Source organism: Musa acuminata, chromosome BXJ3-6 (genome assembly GCF_036884655.1).
Source record: "Musa acuminata AAA Group cultivar baxijiao chromosome BXJ3-6, Cavendish_Baxijiao_AAA, whole genome shotgun sequence".
Lineage (NCBI taxonomy): Eukaryota > Viridiplantae > Streptophyta > Magnoliopsida > Zingiberales > Musaceae > Musa > Musa acuminata.
In genome coordinates this window covers 3,810,512-3,831,721 of record NC_088354.1, presented here as the reverse complement: position 1 = coordinate 3,831,721, position 21,210 = coordinate 3,810,512, and the positions used below count along the sequence as shown (strand labels likewise).

At 42.9% G+C, this 21,210-nt stretch overlaps 2 protein-coding genes across 5 annotated transcripts; one reads left to right on the top strand and one right to left on the bottom strand.

Annotated features, from left to right (window-relative positions):
* Positions 1 to 14: 14 nt before the first annotated feature.
* On the bottom strand, positions 15 to 17,712 carry LOC135640626 (uncharacterized). Of its 4 annotated transcripts, none has more exons than XM_065155285.1 (5): positions 17,491 to 17,700; positions 16,973 to 17,330; positions 14,996 to 15,160; positions 2,106 to 2,211; positions 88 to 557 (listed from the first exon to the last, which is right to left on the bottom strand). In XM_065155285.1, the coding sequence occupies exons 3-5, from the start codon at positions 15,049 to 15,051 to the stop codon at positions 411 to 413; spliced, it is 309 nt and encodes a 102-aa protein (XP_065011357.1). In that variant the 5' UTR covers positions 15,052 to 15,160; positions 16,973 to 17,330; positions 17,491 to 17,700; the 3' UTR covers positions 88 to 410. The 4 variants fall into 4 exon arrangements, 2 of the variants coding, with proteins under 2 accessions (XP_065011357.1, XP_065011358.1); XM_065155286.1 differs by having other exon boundaries at positions 16,973 to 17,114; XR_010497410.1 differs by lacking the exon at positions 14,996 to 15,160 and having other exon boundaries at positions 16,973 to 17,696.
* A 534-nt stretch (positions 17,713 to 18,246) lies between these two features.
* LOC135640126 (large ribosomal subunit protein uL11x-like) lies at positions 18,247 to 18,946 on the top strand. Its single transcript, XM_065154273.1, has one exon. It carries the CDS (start codon positions 18,308 to 18,310, stop codon positions 18,806 to 18,808), a length of 501 nt encoding a protein of 166 aa, XP_065010345.1. The 5' UTR covers positions 18,247 to 18,307; the 3' UTR covers positions 18,809 to 18,946.
* Positions 18,947 to 21,210: the final 2,264 nt, after the last annotated feature.

Below are 21,210 nucleotides of genomic sequence, written 5' to 3'. Positions count from 1 at the left end.
AGTCATGGGGTGTGTAGACCTTCAAACTGTTCATGGGAAAAACTGAACATGTAAACCAGGAGCCAAATTTTGGCAAAGATCATCCACTCCAATACAACACGATGAATGTTTATAAGCATCACGATTCGACAAATTAAGCTGCTCTGATTCCGCATCAGAATAAAAAATACTTGGAAAACCTTCTTGTTTTCCAGAGTCCTCGACCAGATCTAGGTACGAAAAGAATGAACAAATGGGATCTCACATCTCCATGACGACAGACACAAAGATTCCTGTATAACTAAACAAAATGGTGGAAACCATCATCCTCAAGGAAATCTTATAAGCTTCCAGTTGGGAAAAACTTTACACTGACGACATCTACAAGGGGCCGAGAGTTCTGGCCCTCCTTCAGAGTTCGTACGACAGCTCTAACAGCCAGCAGCCTTCAGGAAGTGGTCATATGGGCTTGAAGCCGGAAGCCTGAGGCACTGGGACTGGTATAATATCATATTGTTGCCACCAAACTGATTCTGTACGTCTAAATTCAATTTCTCATCAAGGAAAGGATTGTCACTCTGCACCAATAAGCTCGACCTTTTAGTTTGACAGGCCAAAGTATAAACGTTTATTTTCTCAAAAAACAGATAAGAGCTATTAAAACATAGAGTGAACAAGACAGAAAAAGAAGTGAACAAAGTAATGGTCATAGATTATGCATAACAAAGCATGCAAAATTATCTAAGATGAATCATGATATCAAATCTGCAGCTCCAGCATTGCCATTAGCTAATGTATTTGCTCACACTGACTGATGGGAAGTTGTTGGTCACAAGCATGGTCTGCCATACCGAAGTGTACCGCCTATATCGGGCAGTACGTACCGGTCCAATGGGTTTTTGGTATGCGGACCGCATGCTACCGGGCGGTACGTCCCAAAAACCCTCGTATCGGATGATACGAGGCAAAATCGGGCGGTAACGGTCGAAATTTCGACCGTTACCGTCCGACACCACTCGGTACCGCCCGGTACCACTCGGTACCGCCCGGTACCACTCGGTAATGGTCGATTTCGACCGTTACCGTCCAGCACCACTCGGTAACGGTGGTGCTACAGTGCTATAGTGTTCCAACGGTCAAATTGACCGTTGGAGCTTTTTCTCCTCCTATTTAAACCATTCTTCTCTCCCTTATTTCATTATACTCTCTTAAACTCTCTCTCAAACTTTCTTTTTCTCTCCTAAACTCTATAAAACAACGATTTGTGAATTCAATCGAGAACAACACCAATATATACCTCAAGAGCTGCCTCGGACAAATATGATTCATGACGATCAGTCTACGATCAACACCACATTGATGCATCAATGGCACACGGTGTATCAATACACTATATCATGGGATCAATTTCATGATTGGGTCCAACAAACGTATCATATTGATATGTATCGGATCAAGGACCCCGATCCACCACCCGTGGAAGCCCGTCGTTCGTTTTGGTGGTAGAACAACAATCAGGTATATCTAGATATGTGATAATTTATTTCATTTGAATTTTAGAGTTTATATTGTAACAAAATAGTCTAACAATTCAACTGATTTTTCTGTAGATATTTCAATCTATAACGGGCTGAAATACAAACCTCGAACAAGACTACCTCAAAGCCTGAAAAAGATATGTGATATTATTTTTACCTAATTTATATTGATTTTGCTAAACTTATACTATTACTATATTTATTTGTAACTTGAAAATCCTATCCTAACTTTTTTTTTTTCTAATTTTCAGGTATTTTGGAGGGATAAATCGGTAAAATCGGGTGTACCGCTTGGTACACCTCGGTATACCGATCGGTACACCCGTATCGTACCGTACCGAGCCCGGGTCGAAACTCCGATACGGTACGGTATAGCGGACCTTGGTCACAAGTATTACCATGATCTCATATTACAACAAGATTGTTTGTTTAAATGCATATTTTGCTAATCTTTTTTAAACAAATTAGTAATCAGGGTGAATATATATGCCTTGCACCGAGGCATCACACCCCTGATCAAAGATACATATATACTGCTCCTTTAGCTCTCAATAAGAAGCTTGAAAGCAGAGGAGAAAGAAAGCTTACCCTCACGAAGCAGTCATGGAACTGCATTCGGATGAGCCCGGCGGCGAGGCCAGGGTTCACAGCCACCGCCATTTGAACGGTTGCCCGCACGATGGACTCCGTGGACCTACAAAAGATCATACACAAAATCAAAATCAACAAGTGGATTTTGCTAACAGAATACCATAAAAAGTACTATAAGATGGCTATTCAAAACCATGTGCAGTTCATGTACCTAGACTAAATTACCTACAGTTCAAAACCAACAAGAACCAAATACAACAACCAGAATAGGTTCTCATTTCGTGCACTCTGAAGTCTAACACAAGAAAATAGGCATCATAGTCCCATCAAAATGAACTATACTTGCCACATGAACATCCATAACAACTTAACTTCGCCGCATGTCTATTTGAACAAGAAAGTGGCAATTTTATCCAGATGATCATAGATTATAAATGAATCAAAGATGCATCTTCTCAATTCAATAGCTAAGAACCAAAAGTCAACTAAAAGTGTAGCAATCAAGTCCTGAAAACCACTACTTATAATGGTCCAAGAACTCCTCAAAGCACTCAGACTCGACGGAATGGCCATAAAAATAAATTCACCCACATGCACTACTTTGAGTGGATGGATGCTAGACAACCACTTAATTTCTTGTGTGAAGACACTTCATAGTTGTAGATGAATCAAACTATTTTTGGTTACTGGTCTTGGTATATGTAACATGACACCACCATATAATTTGTTTTAAGACCTTGATTTCTCCACTGGCACCTTCCTCTAAACCTGAAACTTTCAAATCAGCAATTGAATAACTAATTAAAGGTGGTAGCTCTCTCAACCACCGCAAGTTCAAGATTGTTTTCTTCTGGTTTTTCTTCTTTAGTACTTGCATTTTGTTGTTTAATTTTCCTACAATAGTAGGTTTGTTTACTTAATCAGAGTTGGCAAATGAAGCTACAGCAGATACTTCAGTAGATTTGATTCTGGCTGTCCCTGCATTAATTACAATGGGTAGACAACCTGGAACTCTAACTAGCCACATAGTGCTAGATGACTAATGAGACTTGGGTCCAGTTATTCTTCGCGAGCAAAGGAAGTGCAATTCGGAGCGCCAACGGAAAAAAAAAGGTCATGAGAGGCTTCTAGCTGCGGAAACCCACCTAGATGTCCTTGAAGCGAATCTAGACGAACTTTACCAAGGCCAGATAAGGCTCTTTAGGTAGAAAACTCGCAAGAGGAGGCGGAATCTCGGATCGACAAGGTCGAGTCCCGAGTCGATCAATTGATAAAAGATGCCAAAGACTCCGTGCAGCATCTAGACGATATTGTGGTAGATCTTGTTGGGAAATCATTGGGGGGCGACATCATATGCGCAGCGGAAGAACAAGAAAACAAAATCCCCGATTCCCAAAAAGATGTTCGTCGTCGTGCGAAGATTGGTGCGCAAAAAATCCGCAAAACATAAAACTGCGTATAGAGATTGTGTTACCTAGGGAGATCGTATATCCCTGTTTCCTTGCAGATCCTTAGGAGAGGGTGAAGGAGGTCAAGCGTCCTCCTCTCTAGCGGTGATCCTCATAGCAGGGTTGCGACGACGCTCCTCAAAACTCCAGGCCTACTCTGAGGTGGAGAGGGAGAGGAGAATAGGAAAGGCAAGCAAAGACTCTAGCCTATGAGGCTGTGAATCCCTCCTATTTATAGAGATCCCGTGTCAAACCCTAATGGGTCCTTCCCTAGTGGGTATTGGATCTACATCCAATAAGACAAGGGCTCCGTCGGATATCTTATATCCGAACCTCTACTCATCGCAATGCCTACTATATGTGTGTGACCCTCTAGGCCCAATATCGAGCTGGCCGTGAGTCATACCTGTCAGAACTCCTTCTGACTGAGTGAATTATTATCTCTGTAATAATTCACTTGACTCATCGACTACGGACGTACTAGGCCACTACGCCGTAGTCCCCAGACGATACAGGGGAATCCAATCCATTGGACCTGTCTGTCCTCAGTTACCATGTACCTATAGTCCCTCATCCATCTAATATCCCAGAGACCGTATATCGAGCATGGTGCTGTCAGACCCATACGGTTTCTACTCGAGTCTCGCTCTAATCGGATTCTCCCGGAGAACTCTTTCTCTCTCAACCCGAATGACCCTGGCCAGGGATTTGTCTGAGCAAGAACACATAGGATATTCCTCTCATGACGCCGAGAGTGGATGATCCTCTATTGACACTCAATAGCCCTCGTAAGGTCGACTACCACTCCCAATGACCAGCTGTACTAGATCTGGGAACAGCCAAACCTATAAGTCTGGTATCAAAGAGTGGAGCACTCATACAGGACATCCTTGGTGTCTCAAGTCTAAGGACCAGATACACCACTAGGACTACGGAATCGCTGTCTGACAATAAGGCATCATCAACCATCCAGCATTCCGTAAGCGGATCAATCAGTGAACTCATTCTCCAATGAGCACCTGTACTGTATCCCTAGTGTCCCTACACGAGCAGCTATGAGACCAGCTGCATCCATCATATGGACGGGTATACAGCACACCAGTCTATCCGGTTATCACGATATCCCTCTCGAGTAACCTATGACCGGGATTATTTAGGATATGTGTTTAAAGGTGAATCGATCTCATTATCGTGATCTCATCACGATCCGATTCTCATTGCACAAATCCAAGGACATCACAATATATATATGCATTTATGCAATAATTATAAAGTGATATACGCCAAAATATAATAAGCAAAAAGATTCTGTATCAAGTCACACGTGCCATCACTCACGTGATTGGCTTGCTGGGCACCTATGACTAGCAATCTCCCACTTGACCTAAAGCCAATCACCTATGTGTCTGATCCCCATCAGATTCCTGTGACGCTCATAGACAATCTGAGACAACGACTTTGTCAGTGGATCTGCAATGTTATCTTCGGATGGAACTCTTTCCACTACTACATCTCCTCGGGTTACGATCTCTCTTATAAGCTGGAACCTCCTCAGAACACTTCTGATGAGACCCGGGTTCCCTTATTTGAGTAATCACCCCATAGTTGTCGCAATATAAGGAAGTCGACTTATCGCTATCTGTATCGACTCCCAAATCTGTGATGAACTTCTTCACCCAGACTCCCTCCTTTGCTGCATCCGATGCAGCAATGTACTCCGCCTCTGTGGTCGAGTCAGAAGTGGTATCTTGCTTGGAACTCTTCCAGCACACTGCTCCTCCATTCAAGGTGTACACATACCCTGAATTCGACTTGCTATCATCGACATCAGACTGAAAACTTGAGTCAGTGAAGCCTTCAACCTTAAGGCTATTACCTCCATATACTAGTAAAAGATCCTTAGTCCTTCTCAAGTACTTAAGGATACACTTTACTGCTTTCCAGTGCTCCAAGCCTGGATCCGCCTGATACCTGCTCGTGACACTCAGAGCATGCGCTATATCAGGCCTAGTACATAGCATGGTATACATGATATACCATATTGCTGAGGCATAAGGTATCATATCCATGTTCGCCCTTTCTTAGAATTTTCAATGCCAAACATTTTGACAATGGTTTCTATGTACCTGGACTGGGACAAGCCAAGCATCCTCTTGGATCTATCTCTATAGATTCTAATCCCCAAGATATAGGATGCTTCCCCTAAGTCCTTTATGGAGAAGTGTCTAGATAACTAAGTCTTTACAGTGGATAGCATTCCTACGTCATTCCCAATGATGAGGATGTCATCCATATATAACACCAAAAAGGTGATAGCGCTCCCACTTACTTTTCTGTATACACAAGGCTCATCTTCGTTCTTAACGAAGTCATAAGATCTGATTGCCTCATCAAATCTTATGTTCCAACTTCGGGAAGCTTGCTTTAGTCCATAAATGGATCTAAGCAACCTACACACCTTATCTGGGCAGTTCTTGGACACGAATCCCTCAGGTTGCATCATATACACCTCCTCCTCGAGGTTCCCGTTGAGGAATGCGGTTTTCACATCCATCTGCCAGATCTCATAATCATAGTGTGCTGCAATAGCCAATAGAATTCTGATGGATTTTAGCATTGCTACGGGTGAGAAAGTTTCGTCGTAGTCAACACCTTGCCTTTGACGATACCCCTTAGCCACTAGCCTTGCTTTATAGGTCTCTACCTTTCCATCTACTCCGATCTTTTTCTTAAAGATCCACTTGCAACCGATGGGTACAATACCTTCGGGCGCATCAATTAGGTTCCAAACCTTGTTGGAGTACATAGAATCCATCTCAGAATTCATGGCTTCTTGCCACTTCCCGGAGTCTATACTCATAATAGCCTCCTTGTAGGTCTGAGGATCAATATCCTCAACATCCTCTCCTCTAATATGTCCAACATATCTCTCAGGAGGATGAGATACTCTATCAGACCTGCGTAAAGTTGAAAATTGTGTATTAGGTACCTGAACAGACTTGGGCTGTAGAGCTTGAGCTTGGTTCTCTAACTTCGCTCAACTCTATCATTCTCCTACTGTCTGCGCCAAGAATGTGTTCCTTCTCAAGGAACACTGCTCTCTTAGCTACAAAGACCTTTTGGTCCTCGAGATGATAGAAATAATACCCACAAATTTCCTTGGGGTATCCCACAAATATGCATCGCTCTGTCCTTGATTCTAACTTATCGGGGTTGTGTCTTTTAACGTGGGCTGGGCAGCCCCAAATCTTAACAACCTTAAGATCAGGCTTCTTCCCTTTTCATATCTCATATGGTGTAGACACTACCGACTTAGTTGGAACTCTGTTCAGAAGGTAAGCTGCGGTTTCTAGGGCATATCCCCAGAATGAGATGGGTAGGTCAGCGAAACTCATCATGGACCGTACCATATCTAATAAAGTACGATTTCTCCTTTCAGAGACACCATTGAGCTGTGGTGTGTAAGGAGGTGTCCATTGGGATAATATCCCATGGTCCTTGAGGAACTGAGTAAACTCTGTACTTAAGTACTCACCTCCTCGATCTGATCGAAGAGTTTTGATACTCTTTCCAGTCTGGTTCTCCACCTCATTCTTATACTCTCTGAATTTCTCAAAGGCCTCGGACTTGTACTTCATTAAGTACACATATCCATACCTTGAGAAATCATCAGTAAATGTAATGAAGTAGGAGTAACCTCCAATGGCATGAGTTGACATGGGTCCACATACATCACTATGTATGAGTTCCAACAACTCAGTGGCTCTCTCTCCAATTCCACTAAATGGAGAGTTGGTCAGTTTTCCACGAATGCAAGGCTCACAAGTTACATATGACACATAGTCGAATGGATCTAGATATCCATTATTTAGCAACTTTTGAATCATTCTTTCATGGATGTGACCTAGCCTACAATGCCATAGGTATGCACTGTTCAACTCATCTCGTTTCCTTTTGGACACATTTACATTCATGATATGTGGAGTGGTGTCTAACATAAATAAACCATTATGCAATGTTCCTTTCGTGATGATCTTATCATTTAATAATATTGAACAACCATTGTTCTCAAAAACAAATTTATATCCACTAACTGTTAAACATGAAATGGAGATAATGTTTTTGATAATAGAAGGAACAAAATAACATGCATCTAATGCAATAAAAGCTCCACTAGGCAGATGTAGGGCGACCTCGCCAACAGCTAATACAGCAACGTTTGCTCCATTACCCATCTTGAGGTCCATCTCGCCTCTCTCTAGTCTCCTAGGCCTTGCCAGAACCTGCAACGAATTGCATATATGATAAGCACTACCGGTATCCAATACCCATGTGTTATCATAAGATTCTAACAAATGGAGACTGATCATGAATGTACATGAAGCTTCATCAAGCTTTTGTTTCGCCCTTTTTGCAAGGTACTCTTTGCAGTTTCTCTTCTAGTGCCCATCTTTACCACAGTGGAAGCACTGGCCTTTGTCCTTTGTTGGGTCTTTCTTAGCAACCTTTGCTTTACCTTGTTTTCCCTTGCCCTTTCCCTTCTTAAGGGACCTTTCTGCTTTCCTTTTCTTTTTGGTCTCACCAGTGTAGAGAACTGGCTTCTCTTTCTTAATAGTACTCTCTACCTCCCTCAACATATTGAGGAGCTCTAGGAGAGTCACCTCAAGCTTGTTCATATTAAAATTCATTATGAACTGTGAAAAGGAATCTGGTAGGAACTGAAGCACAATGTCCACACACAAGTTATCCTCTAGGACCATTCCTAGACCTGTGAGTTTCTCTATCCACTCAATCATCTTTAGGACATGGTTCTGAACCGGTGTCCCCTCATTCATCCTAGCGCGGAAAAGGCTCTTGGATATCTCATATCGTTGAGTCCTTTCCTGTTCCTCAAACAATTTGCGGACATGTAGGAGAATGGATCGGGCATCCATCTTTTCATGTTGTCTCTGTAACTTAGGAGTCATAGAGCCCAACATATAGCACTGAGCAAGAGTGGAGTCATCAATGTACTTCACGTAGCGAGCGATCTCAACCTCGCTTGCCCCTTCTTCGGGCGTAGGCATCACTGTATCAAGGACGTACACGATTTTCTCCGCTGTGAGAACAATTCTCAAGTTACGGAGCCAATCCGTATAATTTGGACCAGTGAGGCGGTTGACATCAAGTATGCCACGTAAGGGATTTGAAAGCGACATTTTCTGAAAATAAAGATGTAGCAGAAATGAATAACATACAGATTTTGCAAGAAATAAACTATCAAGATATGGACTTCTATCTTAATACGCTCCCACTATTTTACTAACGAGTCACGCGACACCCTCAACACGTGAAACGGAAGTCTCCGGCAGACTTCTAGTGGGGATCAGGATCCAATCAGCGTCTTAGTGTAACCTCGAGGGACTCGACCAATCACACTAAGTCTAAAAGGTAGGCAACTCTTGCCGATCACAACTCCTTGTGATTCCCGTCCTGTTCGGCCTCCGAATCACCATGGCCTCGAGGGACTCGACCAACCATGATGCTCGGTTAAGTCAACACCTTCGTTACAAGATGAGTCTGATTTGATGATATACCCTCGAGGGACTCGACCAAGCATACCATGCCCTCAGGTCACCGGTGACATCTCTATGTCGTAAGCAAGATAGCGAATCGCGATATAGGTGAGTCTCGAGGGACTCGACCAACTCAACCTACACCGGGATTCGGTTCCTACTCATAACGATGGAAGGCCACGTGGGTCAATCTAATTGCCTCACGTTTACCGACTTAATATTATCGAGAGATGTTTCTATAATTTGGTCTCCTAATATGACATGTCACACATATACATATTTAATATATATCTACATCGCATGCAAATATATATACATATCTAGTATGTGTATAAGCAATCACACCAGATGATCATGGACCACAACCTAATATGATTAGGCCCGAGCCAGTAGGCCTAATCACTCACATCAAGATCTATGTGTGCAACGGTGCATCTCCATGCCCTGTGATCGTCCATCTCGTCCTCGTCGGTTTCGTCGACATCTTGATGCATCTCCATGCAACACGATCGTCCGTCTCGTGGGTCCCGCTGTCGCATCCACGCTCCCGCTGCGCCTCCTCATGTGATTACAACTTAATCATAGGCACGCAGGCCCGACAATAAACGAGAAATATAATGGAGGTTCGCAGACCTCAATAATAATAATCACAAGTACACACATCACACGGTCCATAATCATCCGTCCACACATCATACATCACATGTATAAATAATCATCATCATGTAGGACTACTAGATAATAATAAAAATAATAATCAACTAAACCTTTTAATTAATTAATATTTTTCTGAAATCAGGGACATGTAGGGAATTTCTCAATGCCTAAGGGTATTTTCGTAATTTGGACAAAAGACAGAAACTGGAATTTCTCAAATTCCGAGGGGCAAAACTGTCTTTTTCCCAGAAAACCCTAATGCTCTCTTACTGCTGCCGTTGCCGCCGCCGCCACCCTGCTGGCGGCGGTCTGTGCGGCGGGGCGAGGGCGCTGCCCTCGCCTGCAGGCGGCACGCCCGCTGGCGGCGCTGCCGCTGCAGGTGGGCTCCCCTTTCGGGCGTCGCTGCCTCCGCAGGCGGTGCTGTACCGCCGGGCGGCCGCCCCTGTGGGGGGGGTTTCGCCCGCGGGAGCAGCGGCAGCAGGCGTCGCTGCCCTCCGGCGACAGGCGCCGCTTCCTTTCGGCGGCAGGCGCCGCTGCCCTGCGGCGCCTCTGCCCGTGGGTTGCCAGCCCCGCCGGCAGCAAGCCTGCTGCAAGCAGACCGCCGGCCGGCTGCTGCAGGCACAGCGCTTGCGCATGCGCCGGCGCTGTGCTGCTTGGCTGCGGCTGCGGCTGCCGCTGCAGGTGGCTGCAGGCATGCAGATCGAGGGCAGCAACTGTTGCTGCCCTTCCTCGCTTTTGCGTCAACGATTTTGACGTCAAAATTCTTCCTAAACACAATACACGCAATTCAAAACCAATCATTCGCACGAACAACCTGGCTCTGATACCACTGTTGGGAAATCATTGGGGGGCGACATCATATGCGCAGCGGAAGAACAAGAAAACAAAATCCCCGATTCCCAAAAAGATGTTCGTCGTCGTGCGAAGATTGGTGCGCAAAAAATCCGCAAAACACAAAACTGCGTATAGAGATTGTGTTACCTAGGGAGATCGTATATCCCTGTTTCCTTGCAGATCCTTAGGAGAGGGTGAAGGAGGTCAAGCGTCCTCCTCTCTAGCGGTGATCCTCACAGCAGGGTTGCGACGACGCTCCTCAAAACTCCAGGCCTACTCTGAGGTGGAGAGGGAGAGGAGAATAGGAAAGGCAAGCAAAGACTCTAGCCTATGAGGCTGTGAATCCCTCCTATTTATAGAGATCCCGTGTCAAACCCTAATGGGTCCTTCCCTAGTGGGTATTGGATCTACATCCAATAAGACAAGGGCTCCGTCGGATATCTCATATCCGAACCTCTACTCATCGCAATGCCTACTATATGTGTGTGACCCTCTAGGCCCAATATCGAGCTGGCCGTGAGTCATACCTGTCAGAACTCCTTCTGACTGAGTGAATTATTATCTCTGTAATAATTCACTTGACTCATCGACTACGGACGTACTAGGCCACTACGCCGTAGTCCCCAGACGATACAGGGGAATCCAATCCATTGGACCTGTCTGTCCTCAGTTACCATGTACCTATAGTCCCTCATCCATCTAATATCCCAGAGACCGTATATCGAGCATGGTGCTGTCAGACCCATACGGTTTCTACTCGAGTCTCGCTCTAATCGGATTCTCCCGGAGAACTCTTTCTCTCTCAACCCGAATGACCCTGGCCAGGGATTTGTCTGAGCAAGAACACATAGGATATTCCTCTCATGACGCCGAGAGTGGATGATCCTCTATTGACACTCAATAGCCCTCGTAAGGTCGACTACCACTCCCAATGACCAGCTGTACTAGATCTGGGAACAGCCAAACCTATAAGTCTGGTATCAAAGAGTGGAGCACTCATACAGGACATCCTTGGTGTCTCAAGTCTAAGGACCAGATACACCACTAGGACTACGGAATCGCTGTCTGACAATAAGGCATCATCAATCATCCAGCATTCCGTAAGCGGATCAATCAGTGAACTCATTCTCCAATGAGCACCTGTACTGTATCCCTAGTGTCCCTACACGAGCAGCTATGAGACCAGCTGCATCCATCATATGGACGGGTATACAACACACCAGTCTATCCGGTTATCACGATATCCCTCTCGAGTAACCTATGACCGGGATTATTTAGGATATGTGTTTAAAGGTGAATCGATCTCATTATCGTGATCTCATCACGATCCGATTCCCATTGCACAAATCCAAGGACATCACAATATATATATGCATTTATGTAATAATTATAAAGTGATATACGCCAAAATATAATAAGCAAAAAGATTCTGTATCAAGTCACACGTGTCATCACTCACGTGATTGGCTTGCTGGGCACCTATGACTAGCAGATCTCACAGACAAGATCATGTTGCTTACGAGGGCTCTTAATACGGGAGGGAACAACACTCGTATTGCTCCGCCACAAAACTTGAGGGCACCTGAGCCGCATTGCCTAGGGGGTGCCAGGGATGCAAAGGAGCTCGAGAATTTTCTGTTTGATATGGAACAGTACTTCTGAGCAACGAGACCCAATTCTAAAGAAAAAAGAGTTTTGATAGCAACTATGTATTTGGCTCTAGTGGTGAACACGGTGAGAAGAGATCTAACAAGGTCGATGCTTAGTTGACTAATGGGATGACTTGAAGTTGAGATCTCAGTTCCTACCTAAGAATACTGAGTTTGTTATAAGAATAAAGCTAAGACAACTTCGCCAAAGCACTTCCAATTGAGACTACATAAAATAATTTTTAACATTGATGTTGGACATACAAGACATGTCTAAAAAGGGCAAGTCATTCAACTTCCTCGATGGCTTGAAGCCATGGGCACAACAGGAACTGAATCGAAGGAATGTTATTGATTTGGTCGAGACAATCGCAACTACAGAAAGACTCACAGACTTTGTTTCTACGGAAGACTCTAGGAAGAAGAAACAATCTTCGGGAAATCGCCCATCTAAGTATTTCCCGAGGGAAGGAATCTATAACCGAGCAAAAGAAAAAGAGTTTTTGGGAAGGAATCTATAACCGAGCAAAAGAAAAAGAGTTTTTTACAAAGGGCTAAGTTAAAAAGACAAGGTCCTAAAACTTGGTGAATGCTTCTTGTGCAGAGAACCGCATATGGTGAGGGAGTGCCCATAAAAGCATGCACTCAATGTGACAACTTCAATCCATTGTCGAAGACCAGACAAGGGCAAGGTTGTCGCCCTTAGTTTGAGTGGTTTAAAATCCAACAGCGATGATGAGGAGTCACAAGAACCTCGAATGGGAGCAATGCATTGAGTGCCCACAAAAGCAAGCACTTAATGCATTGACAACTTCAATCCATTGTCCAAGACCAGATAAGGGCAAGGCCTTCGCCTTAGTTCGAGTAGTTTAAAATCCAATAGCGACGATGAGTCGCAAGAACCTCGAATGGGAGTAATGCATTTGTTGAATACATTACGGGGTCAAGTGAGGGAGAATATGGAGACGAAGCAATGAAAAACAAAGAGCAGTGAGCTGATGTATGTGGACATCAAGCTCAATGGCTGAACTCATGCCATGGTAGACACTAGCACTAACCACAACTTCATCACCGATCGTGAAGCAAGGCGACTAGGGACAATGAGGAATCGCAAGGACCTCGAATGGGAGCAATGCGTTTGTTGGATGCATTGCGGGGCCAAGTGAGGGAGACTATAAAGATGAAGCAACGAAAAGCAAGAAGCGGTGAATTGATGTATATGGACATCAAGCTCAATGGTCGAACTCGTGCCATGGTGGACACTAGTGTTAACCACAACTTCATCACCGATCGTGAAGCAAGGCGACTCGGGTTGAACCTAGAGAAGAGCCCAAGTCGGAATAAGGCTATAAACTTGGAGGCCAAGCAGATCTCCGAGTTGGCAAGGGGGGTCCCTATCAAAATGGAGACATGGAGCAAGGTTTTTAATTTTGAATAATACCGTCCCTACCGAGCGATACGTACCGGTCCGCCAACGGACCAATACACGGACCGCCCACTACCGGGCAGTACCGTCGATTGGGGACTGAGGGAGAAGAAAGAAGAGAAGAAAGAAGAGGAAGAAGGGGAAGAAAGAATACAGAGAAGAAGAGAACCTGGAGATCAACGCTGCTCTCCCTCCTCGTCTGTTGGCAACTTCTCATCCGTGCGGGAGAAGAGTCCTCGGCGTCACAAGGAGAAGAAAGGCGACATCGCGACGAAAACGATTTTTTTATCGTTTTTCTACGACATCACCTCGGCGACGTCGCACCGCGTGGGGAGAAGAGAGGCAACGTCGCCTCGTTTTTGTGCGACATTGCCTCGGCGACATCACCCCGCATGGGGAGAAGAGAAGCGACGTTGCAAAAAAAAAAATATTTTTTGTACTTATATATATATATATATATATATATATATATATATATATATATATATATATACTGAGCGATATACCAAAATATACCGCTCGGTATATAGTACCGTATCGTACCGAGCGAATCTCAAAACTCCAGTACGATACGAAATTTCAATCCTTGACGTGGAGCGAAAGCACAAACATGATAGCAATGTCATTGGATGACTTCCAAGTAATCCTCGGAATGGAGTTCATGCACGCGGTGAAGGTGCCAATGTCATTCCTAAACTCCACCCCTAGACGAAAGGTCATGTTATTCAAAATGTTGGGATCCAAGTGATACTTCTCCACAAGCCTCCACCCGTAGACGAAAGACCAAATTGAAAAAATAAATTCGCTCATTGAGCAATATTTTCAGCAGTACATGAGTGCCAACCAATGAGATTGAGTGAAGTTATAAGACATAACCCAATTCTCCTATAACTTGCAGCGGAGCTTTGCATCCAACAAAAGCCCCTTTGAGATCATTACAGGACAGTAGTTGTGAACTCCACACACATTGGCATTCAGTTATACTAGAAGTAGCCTATCGGCATATCACTTTGCAAAAGAATAGCATCGAAATACAAATATTACACGGGTATACTTGAAGAAGGTGGCAAAAATGATGAAGAAGTGAGCTGATATGGGAAGGCGACCACAGGAGTTCAAAGTTGGCGACTTAATGTTAGTAAAGCTCCAACCAGCATCACTTCAGTTCTTTAAGCACAAGGTGCACAAGAGACTGGTGCACAAGTATAGGGGGTCATTCCCAATCATCAGTAGGGTAGGCAATGTCTCATACAAGTTACAGCTACCGGCATAGCTCAAGATTCACAATGTATTCTATGCGAGCAACTTGAAAGCATACCACTCAGATCCGCAAGATGCCTCCAAAGCCTTGTATGAAAAGTGAGTTGAAGTCATTTTAGCGGATTGCAAGACAAAGTTACCCAGTGAAGTGGAGCAGATTGAGTACTTGGTGAAGTAACGAAATCTTATCAAAACAAAAGCCAATTGGGAGCTCGAAGACGCCCTGCGACATGAAAAAGCAGTCATCAAAGCCTATCAGCAAGCATAGATGAGGGAATCAATTGTTTATACAGAGGAGAATGTCACGGACAATCGTCGTGCACTGCAACACCTTCGACAACAGACCATTCGTCACTTTAGTTTACTTATACACATGTTTGGCAGTGTGTTTTGCCTTTGTATTTGTGTGTTCTTGTTTAAAAACTATGAGCAAGAATAGTTTGCAGGGCTGCAAAGCTACCGCTTACCAGAATAGGCAAAACTAACCCAAAATGCCTAGTTTCACATGCCATGACATATTTTCTACATGCTCCGATGGGGTACGGTGTGAAACATCAACCATCTCAGTACCATAGAACCACCCGGGTGACATAGGGCTGGATAGGGGTTTCGGGTAGTATTGGGAGTTAATTGGACTCGCAAGTTCAAACCTAAAGTCTACGGGAACTTGCCAATGCACTCAATGCTAGTCATAGGTGTCCAACAAGCCAATCACGTGAGTGATGGCACGTGTGACTTGACACGGAATCTTTTTACTTATTATATTTTGACATTTATCACTTTATATTAACTATTGCATATATGCATGTATATATTGTGATGTCCTTGGATCTGTGCAATGAGAATCGGATCGTGATGAGATCACGATAATGAGATCGATTCACCTTTAAACACAGATCCTAAATAATCCCGGTCATAGGTTCCTCGAGAGGGACATCGTGATAACCGGACAGACTGGTGTACTGTATACCCGTCCATATAACAAAATATGTGATCCCTATCAACCAAGAAACGAATTTACCTGGCTATTGACAAAGTCAAAAAGTGTATGGCATCCTATTATTTGCATTTCATCATGTCTTGATTGATCAAACAGAGTGTGTATGATGCTCAATAAGCTACTTGCAAACAGTGGCCTGTAAGACATTATCTTCAGATTATAGGTCATACTTCAAACTCAATGTCCTTGATGCTTAACAAGATTATTTAAAACCAATGTAGATAAGATTCTTTAAAGTGAATCACATGACATAGTAAAGTAATAAAACTCTCAAACAACTCAAACTTCTAATCTAACAGACAATTAATAAAGGTTATAAGAATAAATTCAGTGGATTAAGTTCTCTTTGAGAGAATAAAACTAGAGAAAGTAGCAAACATTTATATGCAAACGTTATATATAAAAGATTAAAATCATTCAAGACTTTTGTAACTAATTTCAGAAAAGTGGAATAACAAAGGGTTTAAATCAACTGCAGGAACTTTACAAAATTTACTTAAGAAAATTCCAGAAAATTGTGAGTGCAAATATAGTGAATTCAAATGGTTAATGACTAATGAAAATATGAAATAAAAGATCTTCAAAACAGTGATCAGATACAGTGTAGGTACAATACCTAGAAAAAATTGGTGAAACCCTATTTAAGCAGCACAACACTTTTGGTAGCACAAACATTAATTTAGATTTATATCTATGTTCGTCAGAAGAAGAGATTAAGTAATCGCAATTTCACAATAAAAATCATTCTCTATTCTCTGGGTTTTGACAGAATGTGACATCACATTTTCTAAAATTGTTTACAAAATCCTTCGTTATACATTTTAAAGGCAATCATTCATGATAGACTCATAGTGAGGAGCACTACACTTACCCTAACTGTAATATTTTAACAGTTCTATTACCAATGTTAAGATTACTTTTAATGTACAACTCAAATATTAAACAGGAAACATCCAAAGTGTCACTTCACAAGTTCGAATTTCAAAATTCAGGATCAAATCAAATGAGATGAAATGTGAAGGCCACAAGAATAACCTGAGAGTGGGGAAAAATATCAGCTAGCAACTTCTTGTACCGCTTCACTGGTTGTCTAGATCTGCTCTCAGTGAGGGGCAGAAAAAGCACAGATTCCCGCATGCAGGCAAAACCTTCCTTGACAGCACCCCCATCTTGTACACTATAAGCGATAGACGATAATTTCAAGGTCGTGCCTTTCCAATTCTTCAACTCAGTGAAGATCAAACTTTTTCACTATCCGAAATCACAGGTTCTGGTTTTCCAACTTAAACGGCATTGTCTAACCGCAATGTCTACCTAGATAGAAATCCAGTTTTTGACCAACGAAGATGAAACCAACACATTCGTTCCCGAATAATAGCCAGGACAAATCGAGCTAAAATTAAATAGTCAAGACATTGAAATGCCCATGTTAGAGTCAAAGAAAAATGAGTGTTCTCCAGAAATTTGAGACAAAGATAATGCAGAAAGAACATTGGTCTCCGGAAGCAAATTAGGGTTTTGTTTTTCCTCGATCTAAAAGAACCATTCTGTACCTCATAAAAGGGAACAGATTAGGATAGAATCACAATATTCGACCACGATTGAGAGGAGAAGATCGCGGAAGATGGCGGAAACCCTTAAAGGAATCTGACTACGAAGACGCCGGATCTCTGATCTCCTCCTCCTGACTCCTCGAGAGACGAAAAGAGAAGGCAGCGATCCCCCCCTCTCTCTCTCTCTCTCTCTCTCTCTACCCGGGAGTACGTTTCCGTCCAATAAAAACGATCGCAATAGAGAGAAAGTCGCGGACTCGGTCCGCACAGGTCCAGCGGCACGAGCCGAGCTGTCGTGGCCTTCTCTATGTGGATTCAGTAACCGGGCCCCACCCGCTCACGAGAGCCTTGCATGATTGGGTAATCATTTTTGAGTCGATTTTATTTTCCACAAAAGTCTTATATTATAGACTGCTCATTAAAATTACTTGGATAATTCTCCATTGACAAGCTACTAAACTATAATTAAGTTGCTGCTTGATCTCTCTGGTGATAGAGAGATTAGCCCTGCAGATGATTAATTAATTGGTTGAATCTTGGATTAGCTGCCTTAATACTTAGTAAATGATAGATTCTTGATTGATTTAGCTTAGTCAAAATGGTACTAATCATTGACGACTAGTCTACTGGGCTCGATTGCCAGTTGTACAAATCACTATCTACTGGGCTCGATTGGCTTCATATATTGCTTATCGGGCCAAAATACAATGGCCCCAATTAGACTGTCTCTATATATACTGCTGCGTGCTTTCGCTCGGCCTCGAAACCCTAATCGAAGCCGTGTTTCCACTCTCGGAGCTCTTCTTCCGCCGCTGCAATGCCGCCCAAGTTCGATCCGACACAGGTTGTCGACGTCTACGTCCGGGTCACCGGAGGCGAGGTCGGCGCTGCCAGCTCCCTGGCGCCTAAGATCGGCCCACTTGGGCTCTCCCCGAAGAAGATCGGCGAGGACATTGCCAAGGAGACAGCGAAGGAGTGGAAGGGTCTCCGCGTCACCGTCAAGCTAACCGTCCAGAACCGGCAGGCCAAGGTCACCGTCGTCCCCTCCGCGGCCGCCCTCGTCATCAAGGCTCTCAAGGAGCCCGAGCGCGACCGGAAGAAAACCAAGAACATTAAGCACAACGGCAACATCTCCCTCGACGACGTCGTCGAGATCGCCCGGGTTATGCGGCCCAGGTCCATGGCCAAGGATCTATCTGGCACCATCAAGGAGATCCTCGGCACCTGCGTCTCCGTCGGTTGTACCGTCGACGGGAAGGACCCCAAAGACCTGCAGACGGAGATTAGCGACGGCGATGTCGAGGTTCCTCTCGAGTGAGCTCCGTGACCGTCACTATTATCAGTTTAGGTTTTCTCTGCGTCAAAACTTCTCTTTTTTGCTTCAGTTGGTAACTTTCTTGTTCTGAGACTCTGGATTTGTGGGTGGAGTTCGAATGCGATATAATAGCTTTATGAATCATGGATCTGTTTATGTATGGGTAAACATCCGCTCTTTTTGCAATCAAAATTTGATTTTGGTAAAGAATTCTGGGAATTGTTCATCGCTTTGGCTGATTCGAGATGAAGTATGATATTTGCTTAAAGGGAAAATATCTTATCTGTCTCTTTTATCGGCATTTCCTGCTTAATTAAATCTGCAAAATTTCAACTTTTGTTCTGCTGTGTTTGCAGTCTGCTCTTTAGGAAACTGCAGTGTGACATTGCTTCACCACTAGTTAGACACAACTGAAATGCAGTATTTTGAGGAGGGTTAGAAGATCATTTTGGATAACTTAAACTCATTTGGTTTTGCATAGGCTTGAGTTTTATGTTTCTTCCCTGTTGCCCTTGCAAAAGTTGCTTCCCAAATCCAGTTAATGGTGTTTAAGATTTCTATCCATTTTATTAAGCCTAGATTGCATATTAAAAAAATTTTAATCTATTGGTATCTTGAATCCTGGTCACCCAGGTTGCAAAAGGAGCAATCTTACCCTTCGTTTGAAAGGGGAAGAAGTCTAGTTTTAGAAATTGTACCAATGAAAAGAGAATATTTTATGTTAATTTAGCTTTTGCACACAGTATATCAAAAGTTGTTGATGAACCTGCTCCCTCTAGCAACAGGCTAAGGATTGGTTAATGCTACTTTCTCAGTGAACTCTTCAACATCTTTCCTACCTACACCACTCATGACCACTTCACATTTGGGATAATCAACAAAGTGGCCTTATTTGAATTCTCAGTTTTCCCTGCCCAAGACCACACAGCCCAGCTGAAGCATAACAGATCCTTCATCCCAAAACTCTCCCCATCTTGCCTCACAATGACCAGCCCCCATCCTTTTTCTTTGTGCATGAGGGACATGTTGAACATCACAAGTATGTTTACTAGCGCTGGTGTCAAAAAGGTTTATGAAATGAAAGGGCCTGGGATTAATAGACATTCCAATTAGTCAAAGTGGGCAAAACTTAGAGGAACTTATAAAGATATGATCAGTGAATTACTATCAATTTCAGTTTAATCATTTTGATCAATTGTTGATCAAATAATGTTGATGGGCTAGTTAGCCTATTAGGGTCGGATAGAGGGCTCAAATAAGAAAAGATTACTCGTTAATGGAGTCAAAGGACTTATCACATCATATTAAGGGTTTGATCTGAGTGAATTACTATCAATTTCAGTTTAATCATTTTGATAAATTGTTGATCAAATAATGTTGATGGGTTAGTTAGCCTATTAGGGTCTAATAGAGGGCTCAACTAAGAAAAGATTACTCGTTAATGGAGTCAAAGGATTTATCACATCATATTAGGGTTTGATCTGAGTTATGTTGGATCTTGACGGGAACGTCAAGCCCTTCAGTAGTGAAAATTATAATACTTTCGATTATTTTCATATCGAAAATGGATAATTTTAAGATTGACTTATAAGGATCAGATAGATATATTATTGTTAAGTTTAAATATTTTGATTGATGATTTAAGCCAAATAAAATTGATTATTTAATTGGCTATCATCAAATGACACTATCCTGAAGTTCATCAGTAAAGATCTTTGCCATGCAGCCTCAGTTCGAGCCTTGACAATCTAAACTAAAACTTATTCTTCTGCCAGTCCACTCATGTTTACTTCTAAGGCATCTGCACCTAGGGCTATTACTGGAAAGCTAAAAACTTGCATTCAATGGTAAACTTCCATCTTTCACATACTTCCACTTGCCAGGGAACCCATCAAACAATGTATCATGATTGGATGCAAATTCTTTCTAATATTTGAGTTCTATTTCCTCCCAAAACATGATCTTCTCTTTTCTTAATTTAACTATGATACAAGTGCTGCTAACCTTAAACAACACAAAGTCCTGCTTAATGACCCAAAAACTCATAAAAAATCATTGACAAAAGAGTACATGTACAACAGAGTCGAGGAACTTCACCATCCTGACAGGAAAACTTGAACAGAAGCAGATGTTACTGAACCAAATAGCATATGGAAGTCAACAAACCAATACTTTGGGGTGCAATGCTTTAAACATGCTGAAAGAAGTTTGTCCACCAACTGCTGTCTAGATATTGATGTACAAACTCAGAGAAATTTAGGCTTGTGTTCTGTTTCTTCAGACAAAGTTAGCAAGACATCAACTGCTGCACTGACAAGCTTTTTCTCTTCTATATGCAGATATCTACTATATACTTGTTAAATTGGTATAGAATTTGAAACCTTCAGTAAACAAAGCCATATATT

Excerpts from the sequence above, each read along its gene's own strand:
- LOC135640626 (XM_065155285.1), bottom strand. The coding sequence starts at position 15,051 with ATGACTTCAACTCACTTTTCATACAAGGCTTTGGAGGCATCTTGCGGA. Across the intron at positions 2,212-14,995 it reads GCATCTTGCGGATCTGAGTG|GTCCACGGAGTCCATCGTGC; the intron begins GTATGCTTTCAA and ends GATCTTTTGTAG. Across the intron at positions 558-2,105 it reads TCCATGACTGCTTCGTGAGG|AGTGACAATCCTTTCCTTGA; the intron begins GTAAGCTTTCTT and ends TTATTGGTGCAG.
- LOC135640126 (XM_065154273.1), top strand. The coding sequence starts at position 18,308 with ATGCCGCCCAAGTTCGATCCGACACAGGTTGTCGACGTCTACGTCCGG.